Below are 16,029 nucleotides of genomic sequence, written 5' to 3' on the forward strand. Positions count from 1 at the left end.
GTCATTTTACACAAATAACCTTGCTTTATTTTCATATTATCACACATGAAATGATGCAGCCACCATGGACATAATGTTTTGGAGGAATCAGATATGTTTTTTGGGAACAGATAGTGTTGTGGTTGAAGGAAGATGGAATCAATTTTGTTGTGATTAAAGGGAGATGGAATCGATTTTGTTGTGGTTGGAACCGATTCCAATCGTCTTTTTTTTTCATTTTTAGTGTTTAATATGTCAAATATATTTTATTATTTTTTATTTTGATTAAAAAAATTTAAACTTTATTATTAAAAAATAAATTTACTAAAATATTTCTAACTCATTTTAAACATCGCCTTCTAATCGACCCAAATCAATCTTTTCACCTTCTCTCAAATCATCACTCTCGTAATAACATATCCTAAAATAACATAACAAAAAATATCTTAATATCTTAGCTCATAACTAACAAAAGGTTAGTTATTTTATCTATCTCGGTATTTTTGAAAAAAAAATCTTTTCTTTTAAATACTTGATTCGAAGAGTGTCATTGTTCCCGAATCTAACACAATATCCAAGGACTCTGTCAAACGCACACATGGCAGATTAAGTTTAAGTCCCTGTTTTGTCCCTAACTCACTCACTAACTCACACGCACACTTTTCTCGTCACTTTCCTCTTTCACTCTCAGAGTCAGTCAAAACCCAATCACAAGCTCCCCAACTGGCCAACCAGCTGGCTCTCCACACTCAAAATCTCACTCTCACACTCCGTGTTGCCTCTTTCTCTCTCCAAAACCAAACCCTTCATCTATATATTCAAACCAAAACCAAAACTACCCAACACTCCTACTCAAAAAAGAGAACAACATCATCAAAACACCACCCTTTACATCATTAAACTCACTCTTCCTACTATACTATGTGTGGATTGTACCATTTTTCCTCCGAGCTCTCCACTTCCTTCGATTCTTCATCGCCACCGTCCGTCGCATTCTCCGATGAGGAGGTTCTGCTGGCAGTAAGGCATCCCAAGAAGAGGGCGGGCCGGAAGAAGTTCCGGGAGACGCGCCACCCAGTGTACCGCGGAGTGAGGAGGAGGAACTCCGACAAATGGGTCTGTGAGGTGAGGGAGCCAAACAAAAAGAGCAGGATTTGGCTGGGGACTTTCCCCACGCCGGAGATGGCGGCGCGGGCACACGACGTGGCGGCGATGGCCCTCAGGGGCCGGTACGCCTGTCTCAACTTCGCCGACTCCAGGTGGCGGTTACCAGCCCCTGCCAGTGCCAGCGCCAAAGATATTCAAAAAGCAGCAGCAGAAGCTGCTGAAGCTTTCAGACCAGACCAAACTTCACAAAACAGTAACACAAGACAAGAGTGCCTGGAGGCGGCGACAAAAACAACGTTGGAACAAGGTCTGTTTTACATGGAGGAAGATCAGGAAGAGCAAGTGTTGGATATACCTGAGCAGCTCAGGAACATGGTGCTCATGTCCCCGTCACATTTCTTAGGGTATGAGTATGAAGATGCTGGTTTAGAAGCTCAAGATACTGAGGTGTCACTGTGGAGTTTCTCAATCTAATACCGTGTTTGGTCTGATTTGCTTTTTGCTGCTAGTTTTGGAGTGTGGAGTGTCTGTACTGTTTTTTATTAGTAGTACGGATACCAGTTATATATATAGGTAGAAAGATTGAAAGGGACTAAAAGGATTTTCTTTTGTAACCCTTTTTGTCAAAGTATCTTATGAATCAAGTGCTTCTTCACTTACCTTCAAGTTTATATATGTAAATTAAATAAAAGAAGAATCTTGTTTGTGGTTATTCATGTCTGTTATTGTGGAATATCAAAGTTAGTTATTTGTGTGAAAGGTAAACCTCAAACTTGACAGAACCGTAATGGTTTTGCCAAGTGTGAGATGGGTCCATCACAAAGTAAGACCACACTTTATCCTCAAAGATATTATTAAATGAAAGGTTGGCTCGAAAAAAGCAGATAAGAAGCAAACTCCTTGTCCTGATTTGAGTTGGATTGAGTCAACCTATTCAAATGGAAACTTTGTAATAATCTCAACTCAACAACAGTTCTTCATGGACCGAAGCATGTTGAAAAAATTGACTCCTGACCCTGCAATAATGCCGCAATAATTGAAGAGAAATTCTTAGCATTGGAAAGTATGTCTTCAGACTTTCCTTAGGAGACCAAATTCACTTTCTCTATCTTTACAATATGAGCCACGTTGCCCACTTGAACACGGTTTCAAGACCTGTTCCCCTTAGAATAGCCAAAACCAAGTTTCCGATTTCTGAGAGATTCTATTAACTGGTTTTTATACCTGTCATGTCTTTCGTTTGGTAGTGACCTGACCTGAGCTAAGGGACCTATTTCATTGTCCCAGTACTAACTTTAAAAATCAACAAAGTAATCAGAAACTAGAAACTGATATACCTAGTATGATTATCCTTTTTCTATGGGAAATATTGTTCACATAGGGTATGTAACACCAAAAAGCATGTTCGACAGAAGAGAATAAAAATAATTGGAAAAAAAAAACAAAACTGCTGAACATCATATTTCTGAGAAGAAAATCATGAAGAGTAAATTAAAAGAGAACACGCAGAAAAGGTATTGAATGTAAAAGTGTCACAGGACAAACATAGCTGCTCAAAATGTTTTGTTTGGCTCCACTTTTGCAAAATCAATTCAGATTCTCAACATTGAAGTCAAAGCAACACAGAATTGCTTCCTGCTTCCTTCTTTTCATGTTGATACGTAGCAGCCATGAAGCAACAACAGAACATTGTCAAGACAAAAGCACAAAGTGTCTTGTGCAAATACCCTCTTAGAATGAAACATGGAAAGTCCTTGTTCTGATCTTCTCAGGTTATGCAGACCTTGGATGGGATAATAACCTTTTTCAAAGGACTTCAACATCTTTCAGCCATGTGCTTCACAAATCATGATGTATACTCACACATCAAGCAAGTAACAACATTCATACACTCCAAACAAGAAACCACTGTGACCCATAAGTGTTGGTCTTGCAGTAAGGTGGCTTGTTCGATTATCCTTGTAATTGAGGTTTTTTGTTGTTTCTTTCTGGTTATTGTTGGATACATTCTTGGTTAATCCATATTATTGTGATATTGTTCCATTCAAAGAAATATTATAAATCAATCAATTTAAAAACTTAAAAAATTAGGTGTCATCTCCTGAATTATATAATTCTAAATGCATTTCTATTCGTGTGAGAGAGTACAAGAACTCACAAAGCAATGTAAATTTTGGAGATGGCAGGAGTTATAAATCAAAAGACAAAATAAATATTTACTAGACACAAAATATAGACATAAAAAAGTAAAAATAATGAATTAAACATGTGGTTCAAATATAAAGAACTATAGATAAATCATTCTTACTAGACTACTAGAACTTTAACGGAATTAAATTATATATAAAAAAATTAAATATTTAATTGTTATAGTAGATTAATTTTTAAAAAATAAAACATTTTAAATAAAATTATTTATATTAAATTGAATTATAACTTATAAAATTAAAAATATAAGTACACATACATACCCTAGTATTTATATATAACAAATAACGAATATATAAAACATATTTTCCTATTTTATTTTTAATTATATTTTAAAATTAAAAAAAATCAAAGAAAAATGAAAATAAATTATTTAAATGCTAGAAATGTATACATATATTTCACCAGTAAAACACATAATAATTATAAGGAAAAATCTTTCAACATCATATTATAACCTAGCAATTATTTTGTGTAACCGTCATTGTTATAGCTATTAAATTTTAACACAATTTTTATTTTCATTTTTAGTTGCAAAATTGTAATCTTGATTTTTCTCTATTTTCCATTTTTAAATATATATATATATATATATATATATAACAATAAAAACTTATTTTCTATTTTATCTGGTTTATATGATCTTTTTTTAAAAAAAAAAAAAAAAGAGATGTAACATTTTCAACACTGAATAATTGAGCCGGCTCTTGAACTTAAACAGTCTCACTAATATTCTTTTTATCAGCCAAAGCATCACTAATATGTGTTTGGTGTATTTTCTTTGAAGTGTGGTTTAGAATCTAAGCAACTTCAATGATGTTGAACAGGTGCATAAGCATTGCAAATGAATTAAAATTCCACTAAGAAAGTATCTCATACAAGAGGAGAACAAAATGTTACATGATCAAAGGCACAGAAACCATCGTGTTAAGCATTTCAAATAAACGCATGCACGAGGAAAATAGAAAAAAAGTTCTGATGTACAAAATCAAAGTATGCAGGTAGCAGAGCATGTGACATGTTCTTCATCTGACTGATCCAACCTCTGCCAAGTTGTGTCATCAGCACTATTTTACCTTCTTTAGCATAGCTGAGGTTCTAAACTCAGCATCATCCCTTACAAAACTCCACCAAAGAAATGTAAGAGGAATGCTTGTTGCATGCCATAGAGCATGAGCGTCCACATATCCCATGTAAGGTGGGAAGTCATATGTTTCCAACACCATAGCCAAGCCACCTCCAACCACCACTGTCCATAACTTCCACCGCGCCGGATGATTCGAACGAGCGGCGCAAATGGCCCAAATAACAAGCTGGACAACAACCATTCCCATGCAAACTATCCTGTTCAAACCTGGGGTGAAAAAGTCAACACATCAGCTCAAGTCCCCATAACAATGCAGCATCATTACCATAGACTTTGGATTGGATAGACTTTTAAGTATCACTTGCAAATTGATTTTGACTTGTGGAAGAAAATTACTTTATTTTATAGAGTTAATAAGAATTTTGGGTAAACAGGGTCTGAATGAATGTGAAAAGGAAATGCATCTTCCATCTGTGTTCAGCATTGCTAAAAGCACATGAAATTCAGATTAAGGATACATGTGGTCACAAAAGCAATCAAGGAAGTATGAAGCGTGTAATAGTATAAGATGTGTAAAAGAAAGTACTTCGTTAAAGATAAAAGATTACCATAAGCAAGTTCATAGAAATTCAGATACATGATATGAGTTGTCACAAAAGCAAGCAAGGGAGCGGAAATCATGACTCGTGTAGCCTCATCCCTCACGTTAAAACATCGCAGTATTGTTAGAATTAGAGAGAATCCAAGTAAGGCCACAGCAGAAGAAAGATCCAGCTTCTCTGTTAATTCCACGGCTCTACAGATAATGAAGGTAGAAATACACGCCAAAAGTCAAAAGGGGAAAAGAAAAAGGTTAAAACATAATCACAGAACAGCTGATCTTCTTTATTATAACCTAATGTCTGAACAAATGAGAAGTAAAATGGCAGCATGAATACCTAAGATATCAGAGTCTATTTCTTTATCTTTTACCTGTTGAAAGAAATCACTTAGTGATTCTGGGCACTGTGATTGTGGGTTACATTTAGAATATGCTAGCGATAGTTTATGCATAATTGCTTCATATAAAAATATAAAAACCTTGTGATGCTGAAACATACATTAGAAAAATTATCCAGATTAATCTCTTAGATTGTAAATGTTGGTCACTTTAGTCCCTGACTTTTACAAGTTAGTCCTTAGTGTCAATTGACCAATGCTTACAATTTCAGGGACTAAACTGGGGGTTTCCTCATATTTATATAATGAATTTAGATCATTCTAGCATGAAAATCCAATTTTTATGTCACTACTCGAAATACATACACAGGAGTGCCTGGAAAGCAATAATAAGGCACAGTGCCGGAAACATCTGTGCTTTTGAGGATTACTGCTTCAATAGCACTGAATCATAATTTTACAAATACAGCACAAACCATAAAAGGAAATAATTCAAACAACTTACCTACTATGAAAAACAGCACTCCACAACCATGAATTCATGGATAGAATCCCATAAATATGCCACAATCCAGTGTACTCATAGTAAGTCTTCTTATCTGTCCTCAAAGGCAACTTGTAGTACACAAGAATGAAAAAGGATACCCAACCATGAAATTGAACGGCAAGATTGACAGCAGACAAAGCAACAGCAACAGGTTCCTGAAATCATGCATAGCATATCCACAACACAATCAAAAACTGAAACAATCTTATCAATATTATCATTAAACCTTGCGTTAGAGATTCATGAAGGAACCTGAATTCCATAAACACGCCTGAATGGCCATTTTCCATGATACTTGACGGGCTTGTCACCAAGTTTTGTTCTTTCTTCCTCTCTAGCTAGCATACAGTAATAGCTACAGTCAGTGCAACAGTCCCATTGTTTCCACCTCAGGTAGAGGGGTTCATGCATATACCATGGACCGTCAATTGGTTTTCCATCTGATGAGAATTTACAATGTTGAAAGCATCTATCCCCTACACATCCAGTTTTCTTACACTGCTCCACACAATCTCTGCAATTTAATAGTCACAACCAAAATAGAACATATGTCAGGCAAGTCAAAAATAGAGCAAAGGATGACTATTGTACTGTTATTTAACATGGAAACTACATAAAACCAGCAGTCAATATCTTACAATACAGGTCAATGCTGAATCAATCAGCAGAATACATATAGTTTTGCATCTACCATTCTGCTTATTATTTACTTACTACTGACAAGTGACTATATTTAAGTGTCGCCATTTTCTTATTATTACAATGCATATCTCAATAACTAGATTTTCCAACTCCTTCATGAAAGCATAAATGTGGGAGTAGCTTAAACTGAACACAGGCACTATGAATATATAAAAGTCTGTACAGTATAATAAAAAGAATAGGATTCGATCAGTCGAAGTTTTGAACTATAAGACTTGTGCAAAATGTAAACAAGAATGAAACCCAACCAAGCGTCTAACAAAAGTTAAAAATCAGTTGCCATAACTTTGGAATATACAAGCTTACTTATTGCAGTGATCTCAAAGTTGTTGTTTATTAGTTAGGACATACACAGTTGAAATGTGAGATTAATCCTTATATAAAATAGTGTGCTATAGTGGCATAGCAACCACAATAGGAGCCGTAATAGCAGCATTCTGTGGCACTATAAACCGCTTTGCTGATGGTATCAAAAATTTTGAAGAAGCCCTCCAATATATTAACATTAGAAGGGTATTATGGAGGTAATTTTGGGATTTGGATAAAAAGGGTTTCAGGTTGTAGAAAAACCTTTTAAAGTACATAGCTATCATGCCTCACTTGCAAGTACTGCATAACCCTGTGCAACCCTCCAGTGACTCTCCGGCAACATCTAGCCGGTTTGTTTACTTTTCTCTTGTTCTCATTCTTGTTATATATATTTTTTATTATCATCTGGTACATACCATTTACCTATTTTCAATTTTAAATAGTCGTATTTTAAATGGATGACCATAAGTTCTCTTAAAATTCACCATTTCCCTCATCAAAGATTTCCTTTAGTCTTATGTCATCTTTATGAATACTACAACTAACAACTAATATACCAGTGCCAAAGGCTCCTCGCTCCAAAAAGGTGAGGGAGGATAATGTACATGGTCTTCAACTTGAATAATATGCAATGAGACTATTTCTGGACTCAAGCCCGTGACCAACATGTCACCAAGACACCTCCATAAATATAAAATTATAGTTTAATACGAATTTATTTCACCTTTGAACTAAGTTTCAATCATAAAATTAGTCAAGCCATACACATGTTAAATAAGTCAAGTCTAAGCTTCATATTTTTGCCCAAGCCATACTCAAGTTTGAAAATTTGTCTAGTTCAAGTAAATGAGTGACCTAAGGGTGAAGAAATCAATAAATAAAAGGGTTCATACTGACAATAGTTTTACACATATAAAATAAATTCTACTTATTAATCCTTAACTACGTACCAGTGCTTTCAGGTCACTTGTTAGCATTCTTCTTAAAATACAAATAATAATAAATGTCATTTATTCCAAACCAAAATAAGGCACCTCTTGATTAGTACAGAATACAGATATCACTATCTAAAATTCTCCAACAAGTAAAAGAGATGGTTCTGCAGCTTCTACTAACATGTTAGGACATTAGTGAAAAGAAACTGTAATACAACTTGCCCAACACTTTCAATTACTTAAAAAACACAGGTATTAAATGGATTTTGTTTTTCATTTTTAGTATAAGATATTTCCCTTTTCATGAAATAACTTCTACTTTTGTTTCATTACTCATCAGGCATCATCCTATGCCACTCCCTGCCATTTGCCAAAAAAAGAAAATAACCCATCATTCGCATTCTAAGCCTAAACAACACGACAACATTTCCTATTACACCCGCTAAGCAGTGGAACTTCCACAAATTATCAAAGGTAATTAAACAAACAATTGGAATTCAAAGAAAAAACAACCAAAAAACTAATCATGTAACATAAGACAACATAATCTCAAAAAAGTCTAATCTCACACCTATACCCTCCATGCTTAACAATTGACAACAAACCAAGTAAAAGAAGTGCATCTTCATCATTCAATACACCTATGCCAAACCCGAGATTTCTACAGTCATACAAACCCAACACATATCACACAAATAACATTACCTTAAAATTTCCAACTCCACCCCAAAACATTTCTCAACGGGTTATTATTATTATCAGAATACATATACTTTCTGGTTCATCTCCTTTCACCTCATTTCTTCTTCTTATATCTCTTAATTTTCATTTCCAATCGCATCATATATTTATATCACACTTATCACTTTCTCTCTCTTCCTTTATTTGTTCTCTCTATACCTTCTTTATTCTCTTCACCCATACACCCCCATTTTTCGGTGTCCTGTTGGTATTCCCTTTCTTAACAGAAAAACAACATAAAATCCAAGTTCCAATTTTTACTATACCCAAAACATGGAAAAACCAATCCCATATTTCTTTGCGTTTCTATCACCTAATCAAGCGCTTAGATTAAAAAATTGAAATCCGGGATTCTCGAACTCTAACTATATATAGAAAAATGGATATCAAGAGAGAGAGAGACTAACATGTATAGTGGATCGGCGTCGCCCTCGGTGGCGTCGAGGGGCCAGAGGAGTAAGAATACGACGACGGAGAGCAGAAGAGATCGAAAGGGACTCATCGGATTCGCTCGAAAGCAAAAGTCAAAGGCCGGAGGGGAAGGAAGAGGAGGAGAAGGTTCCGGAGAGAATCGACGAGGAGTTTTGCATTGACGGAGAAGGGCGGCGGTGGCTGCAGTGACAGTGGAGCGCGGAGGCGGCGGTGGCGGCTGTTGATCTTGAAAGGGAAAGAGTGAGTCAACTCGGAGCGAGTTGAGAGAATGGTGGTGTGGTGTTGTGTGGGTGGCCAAAACAGAACCAGAATCTCGTGGGGAGATGAATATGAATATATGATATGATATTGATATCTCTCACAACATTATTGTTATTTTATCATTAAACTTGTCAACAACACAAATTGTTTTTTATTTAATTTTCATGTGATTTTAGCCTTTCAATCACTCATCAATTATTTCAACTATAACCTACGCTATTTATAAAAAAAAAAATACCTAACAATTTTTTAAAAGTATTACTCATTTTAATTATTTACATCTAAATTTATCATCAAAAACGAATAGGTGTGTTTTTTTATTTTTTTGAAGAGATAATTCAATCATGATTTATACAGTCTTATAATGAATCTCACCTTTATCATGTTTCTAAAAAATCACCACATTTATTACTTCAATGTACATTGAATTATTTAAATATATATATATAAATTAAAAATTGAACTTTATAGTGATGGAATATGAAATCTCATTTAAAGTAAAGTCTCTACCAATGTTGTGATACCTTAAAAAGAAGAGTGAAGTTTATTTCTGATTATTGCTAGGCTTTGTATTTTTATTTACTGTTTCTTGTTATGAAATAAAGTGAATAATAGAGAGAACAATAGATAATAGAGAAGAAACAATAGAGAATAGAAAATAAGAGAATAGGGAGCAACTCATCTGTGTATTATTATTGATAGGAAGAGTCCTATTTATAGATACAATATGTAATCCATAAAGGAAACAAATCAACTTAGTTAATACAAATATTTACCATAAAGAGTAATGAATCATATGAGTAAATATATCAAATCAATGGACAATCATTAATTCATAACACTCCCCCTTGAGTGTCCATTGATAAAGAATGTGCCTCGTTAAAACCTTACTAGGAAAAACCCTTTGGGATAAAAAAAAACCTAGTGAAGGAAAAAGAGTACAACATTCTGTATTCTTTAATACAATATTGTTCATCACATATTCTATTTCTCCCCCTCATGTAAACTTACATCATTAAGGTGACAGAGTCCGAATTTGTCAGTCATTTGCTCAAAAATTTTTCTTGGCAAAAACTTCACAAATAGACTTGTCATATTTTCAGATGAACGAATTTTTGGATATCTATATCATCCTTTCAATTGAACAATACACTATTGTCTTCATATATGGTTGTTGATTCCATCTTTCTCGGGGATAGTCACAAGTTTCTTGCACATGTTGAATTATAAACCTTAACCAAACATATTCACAACTTTTCTCGTAATTTTGTATGATTAGACGATGTTGCTACTATGGTTTGTTTCATATACCTTCATGAAACCATTGTGCTACCACATGTGAACAAACATCTTGTTTGTGATCAACCATTGTGACATTGTAAGAATATGTAAAATAACATGCATATCCATAACCCATTAGTCTGAATCTGAATCATTTGGATGGAATAAGCTCATATTCGTAGTACCCTTAAAGTAACGAAGTATATGTTTTACTCCAAACCATTTTTTTCTTGTAGTTGAAGAACTATATCTTGCTTAACAAATTTATAGCAAATGCAATATTAGATCGAGTATAATTCGCAAGATACATTAGTGTTTCTATGACACTAAGATATGGTGCTTCTAGACCAAGAAGATCTTCATCATTTTCTTGGGGTCTAAGAAGAGTCTTTATCAACATCTAACGACCTCACAACTATTGGAGTGCATAATGGACATGACTTGTCCATTTAGAACATTTTAAGCACCTTAATCATATAAGCCTCTTGATGTATAAAAATACTTTTATTTAAATACTCAATTTTCTAATTTCAAACAAGACTTTGCCCTTCAAAGATCATTCATCTCAAATTCTTTCAATTGTCTTGTGAGCTCATTAGTAGTTTCAACGATGTTTATGTCATCTACATAAACAATAATTATGAAAAATTGATTTTCTAATATTTTCATATAAATACAAAGACAAAAAGGATCATTTCCATATCCTTATTTTAATAAGAACTCAATAAGATGGTTATACCACACACATCCTTGCTTTAATCAATAAAAGAGCATATTCAATTTTATTGAATAACCCTTTTTAGAATTTGTCTTGTTGGGCAAATAAAATCCTTCAGGGATTTTCATATAAATATGATTCTCAAAAGAACCGTACGAATAGGTTGTAACATCATCCATTAGATGTAAATGCAAAACTTGTTGTGCAACTAGGATAATCGAATATTGCAATGTTGTTGCATCCAATACTAGTGAACATGTTTTTTCACTAATCAATACAAGGTTTTGTGAATAACCTTGAGCAACCAATTATGCTTTGTATCTAACAATTTCATCATTTTTAATTTGATTTTTGCGCAAAAATTCATATGTACCCAACGGGTTTCATAACTTCAGGTGTGCGAACTATATGTTCAAAAACCTTTCGTTTAGCAAACAAATATAATTATGCTTCTTTGCATATTTTCATTTTGGCCAATCTTTTCTTTGCCGACAATCTTCAATGATCATTGCTTATTGATCCTCATTGTCATTCATAGCATTCATCGCTATGTTATAAGTAAAAGTTTCATCAATGTTAACTTCATTTTGGTTTCATATTATATGATTCATGACATAATTTATTGAGATCTCATCATTTTCAACCATTTCAGGTACCTGAGGTTCTTCTGGAACCGAACCATTAATTATGTCAAATGAATCTTTTGGGATTTTAACCTTTTCGATTAGGTTATTTTGCATATTAGCCCCCTTTCTCATTCAAGAGTTTTTATCTTTGGAACCAATCGGTCTACCACGCTTCAAACGTGTTCACATGAGTTTTTCAACCCTTTTTTATCACATCATAATAACTGATCATGTCAAACAAGGCAATCATTTTGATTTGTAAACTTCTGGTTTACCATGACATGCATTTAAATTGTAGTAATAAACTTGTAGTACAAACTATAAGAGAATGTTGATAATTTCTCCAATACACTTTCTTTTTCAACTCAATCATAGAGATATAAAGATATTTCATATCTTTTTCATTGTTTGTCTCGATATAATATCCATTTAGACAAATATCATTGAAACTTAATAAGTTTCTATTCAACTTCTTGGTAGAAGTATAATAGTTCTTCTAGAGTCTTCAAATATATTTGTAGTACTATAAATAATACTAACATCGATGTCTCACATTATCAAACAAGAGAAAATTTTATTACTCTTGAGAATTGTATAAGTTGTTGCACAATCAATAAGACACATATCTTTTGGTACTAGTGCAAAACATTCATTTTTCATATAAACGTAAATATCAATATGAGATTTTTTTTTCAACACTCTCATAATCAATTAGGTGATCAATGCTTTCATTTGCTTTAGCAAAGAAAATAACAATATTAAGATGAGTAGCATCCATATGGCCATAATCAGAATCACCATCTTCATAAGCAAAATGTGTTTCTATGTTCTTCTCATTATTTGTAGGATGCTTTGGTGTACAATAAGTACAACTCAAATGGCCTTTAACACCGTAATGATAATATATACTTTCATCTTTTTGTCAATATTTTCACATTTTTCTTTTCCTTTTTTTTCACATTATTATGCCACTTCTGGTGACAAAATGTGTCTTTGAAATTTTCTTTATAACCATGTCCATAATCAAGATCACGATCACGATCACGATCATGAAAATATAAATAAAATGTTGCTACATTCACTTCTGGGAATGGAGCAGAACCAATTTGGACAGGTTTCATGATTTTCTATCAAAAGCTCATTGCTTTTTTTTTTTTCAGCCATACAAAGGCATGAAATAAATTCATAATATTGATTGCTGCATTCACTTCTGGGAATGGAGCAGATTAGGTGGATCTCATGATTTTTCATCAAAAACTTTATTGCTTTGTCCAGCCAGCCATACATAAGCATGAAATAAATTCATAATATTTGTGAATCCTTTTTCACAATATTTTTATCGCATGAGCAAATTAGTTGCTTAGATGCTTTATTTCTTTATTTAATGGTATCCAATTATCCATTGCATCTAAATGTATTTCAACATTTAAAATTCAATATAAGGAATTCTTCTTTGCAATATCAAGGGTCACAAATCCAAATTTTGCAACGTTTCGCGTGTTTAGAACTAACACATAAAATAATAATATTAATAATAATAATCATCATCAAAATAATAATATTAATAATAATCATCGTCATAATAAAAATAAATAATAAGACGGAGATGAAAATTGATAAGGTCAAACAATTCTTATCACAAGAGGAAGAATATAAGGTAAAATTATAAATTGAGAAAGGATTAGAAAGAGCCTGGATTGAGACACGCAAAGCACTGTCCTTAGAGAGAAAAAACTTCCACTAGTCCTCAATTGGAGCATCGTGCTGATAACGTGTTATGAAATAAAGTGAATAATAGAGAGAACAATAGATAATAGAGAAGAAACAATAGAGAATAGAAAATAAGAGAATAGGGAGCAACTCATCTGTGTATTATTATTGATAGGAAGAGTCCTATTTATAGATACAATATGTAATCCATAAAGGAAACAAATCAACTTAGTTAATACAAATATTTACCATAAAGAGTAATGAATCATATGAGTAAATATATCAAATCAATGGACAATCATTAATTCATAACATTTCTAACATTTTAACATATTATAATATTTGTACAGATAAAGGATTAAGATTAGGAAGGGTAAATGAATCTGTTTTTGCGTGTATTATTTTAAATACCAACCACAATCTTATTTTTAAATAATAAATGCATATTTGATCATTTGGATTTTTAAACCTCACGTATTAAAAATGGTTATGCATTAAAAATTCCCCAAATATTATTTAGATTTTTTTTAATACTTAATGTGCTGATTAAAACTAAAATAATTAAAATATAAAAATTATAAACTACCAAATTTGAAGGATTTACTTACTGTATATTAAGAATGTAAAAAAAATTGTACTTTACCTAATTATAGACTATCTTTTATATATATATATATATATATATATATATATATATATATATTCATGGAAACATTGTTTATTATATAAACAATAAGTAAAAATGTAATTAAATTTCTTAGCTTATTATACTATTTTCATATTGATCGAAGTATAAATTTAAAAAAAGAGGTGATAGCTTTATTTTATTCAAAAATATGAAAAATAAATGTAACTGTCCTTTTGAAATTTCAAAAGAGTAGGAATGTTATTTAAGAAAAATATTAGAAGAAACGAGTCTAATTTTTTGAATTTTTTATGTTTAGAACACATATTTTTAGAAATTAATTTTTTTCGGAGACAAACATTATGGACAGTAAATTTATTTTCTTAACCCGCATAGTTAATTTATTGATTCAGTTAGCTAAACCTGCTAAATTTATGAGCTTAATTTGCTGACTTAAAAGTCTAATATTTTGGAAAGCCAATGTTAAATAAGTATTCGACTTAAAATGGAAATTCATTTTTAGTTTCATAGCTTTTAATTTAATAGATTTCAGTGTGATAAAAATTATCTTAAAGAAAAAGAATTATTATATTTGAAATTTATAATTTTTCGATCTTAATATGTCAATATAATATTATTAGGTTAAACATTTGAGATATTATTTCTTGCCAAATTTGAACTTTCGTTACAGTTTTGTTTCTGTTCTGTACTAATAAAATGTTAGTCAAATTAATTTCTATAACTTCTTTTTCATCCATGTAAACAGTTTTGACGTCTTTGACTTCAACTTTATTACTAAGATTAATCATCACATCCAAATTCTTCTCTTTAAAAATTTTAATTTTAAAATACTGTTACAATTTTATTATTTTATTATTGATTTAGACTCTTGAACGATATAAAAACAAAACAATAAAATTTAAGATTTATAAATTTTTTATTTCAACATGCTAAATAATTCATTTATTCATAAATTTTATGAGTTCATCATGTTAAATTATTTGAGACCTCTTAAAAATTTTATATCATCAAATATGTAACAAAACAATAATACAATGATAATAAGTGCAAATACAACTTTTAAAATTCATATTTATAATATAATACTAGTATGATGCTAATATATGTTCGTATTTTTTAATTTTTATAAAAATTTAAGTTAAGTTAAGAATAATAAAAATATATAATTAACTTTTAAATTAGTTGTTAAAATTAAAATTAAAAAAATAAAATATGTATTCACATCAAGGTTTTTAAATAAATATTTAAGATAAAAGAGATTTTTAAAATAACGATTAAAAATAAATTATTTATAAAATAATTAATTTTTAAAATAATTAAAAGTAAAATTAAAATAATGAAATATAGATATAAAAGAAGATATTTTTTTATATATTGTTATAATTATAATATATTTATAATTTATGAGATTAATTGGATTATTATATTATTTATCATCATCTTTTTCTTTATTTATATTTAATACATAAATAAATGTAAATATTACGTGGTAAACCGATTTTCTAGAATTAATCATTAGATTATAAAAAGTAAAACCACCAAGTATTTTTAATTTAAATTAAGTGGAAAGTATAGGCTCTTAAGTTAAAACAATCAACATTATCTCCCAAGTTTAATTTTAATAATCTTTGCCATTCTTTTTCCAAACATGCTATTAAATAGTGGTTAGAGATTAATAAATTGGTTGATTTGTGTTCCTCCTGGGCCATGGGATTTCACTTTTATTTCATGCATATGCTCTCCAACCACTCTTCCAACGGCTTCCTAGGTTTTCTAAAGATTATGAATTGTTTTGTTTTTT

The 16,029-nt window shown here is 31.5% G+C and overlaps 2 protein-coding genes across 2 annotated transcripts; one reads left to right on the forward strand and one right to left on the reverse strand.

The window, feature by feature from the left end:
- The first annotated feature begins 801 nt into the window (after nt 1–801).
- LOC114181127 (dehydration-responsive element-binding protein 1D-like) lies at nt 802–1,804 on the forward strand. Its single transcript, XM_028067482.1, has one exon. It carries the CDS (start codon nt 901–903, stop codon nt 1,558–1,560), a length of 660 nt encoding a protein of 219 aa, XP_027923283.1. The 5' UTR covers nt 802–900; the 3' UTR covers nt 1,561–1,804.
- A 2,309-nt stretch (nt 1,805–4,113) lies between these two features.
- On the reverse strand, nt 4,114–9,315 carry LOC114182342 (post-GPI attachment to proteins factor 3-like). The gene is made up of 5 exons (XM_028069202.1): nt 8,962–9,315; nt 6,120–6,381; nt 5,826–6,022; nt 4,990–5,177; nt 4,114–4,648 (listed from the first exon to the last, which is right to left on the reverse strand). The coding sequence occupies exons 1-5, from the start codon at nt 9,054–9,056 to the stop codon at nt 4,362–4,364; spliced, it is 1,029 nt and encodes a 342-aa protein (XP_027925003.1). The 5' UTR covers nt 9,057–9,315; the 3' UTR covers nt 4,114–4,361.
- Between the last annotated feature and the right edge of the window lie 6,714 nt (nt 9,316–16,029).

Source organism: Vigna unguiculata, chromosome 4 (genome assembly GCF_004118075.2).
Source record: "Vigna unguiculata cultivar IT97K-499-35 chromosome 4, ASM411807v1, whole genome shotgun sequence".
NCBI classification, from domain to species: Eukaryota; Viridiplantae; Streptophyta; class Magnoliopsida; order Fabales; family Fabaceae; genus Vigna; species Vigna unguiculata.

What these genes read in the sequence shown, in the direction of transcription:
- LOC114182342 (XM_028069202.1), bottom strand. Translation starts at nt 9,056, where the DNA reads ATGAGTCCCTTTCGATCTCTTCTGCTCTCCGTCGTCGTATTCTTACTC. An exon ending in GACGCCGATCCACTATACAT is followed by an intron (nt 6,382 to 8,961) that starts GTTAGTCTCTCT and finishes ATTAAATTGCAG; the next exon opens with AGATTGTGTGGAGCAGTGTA. An exon ending in TTTCTATGAACTTGCTTATG is followed by an intron (nt 4,649 to 4,989) that starts GTAATCTTTTAT and finishes TTTTCACCCCAG; the next exon opens with GTTTGAACAGGATAGTTTGC.
- LOC114181127 (XM_028067482.1), top strand. Translation starts at nt 901, where the DNA reads ATGTGTGGATTGTACCATTTTTCCTCCGAGCTCTCCACTTCCTTCGAT.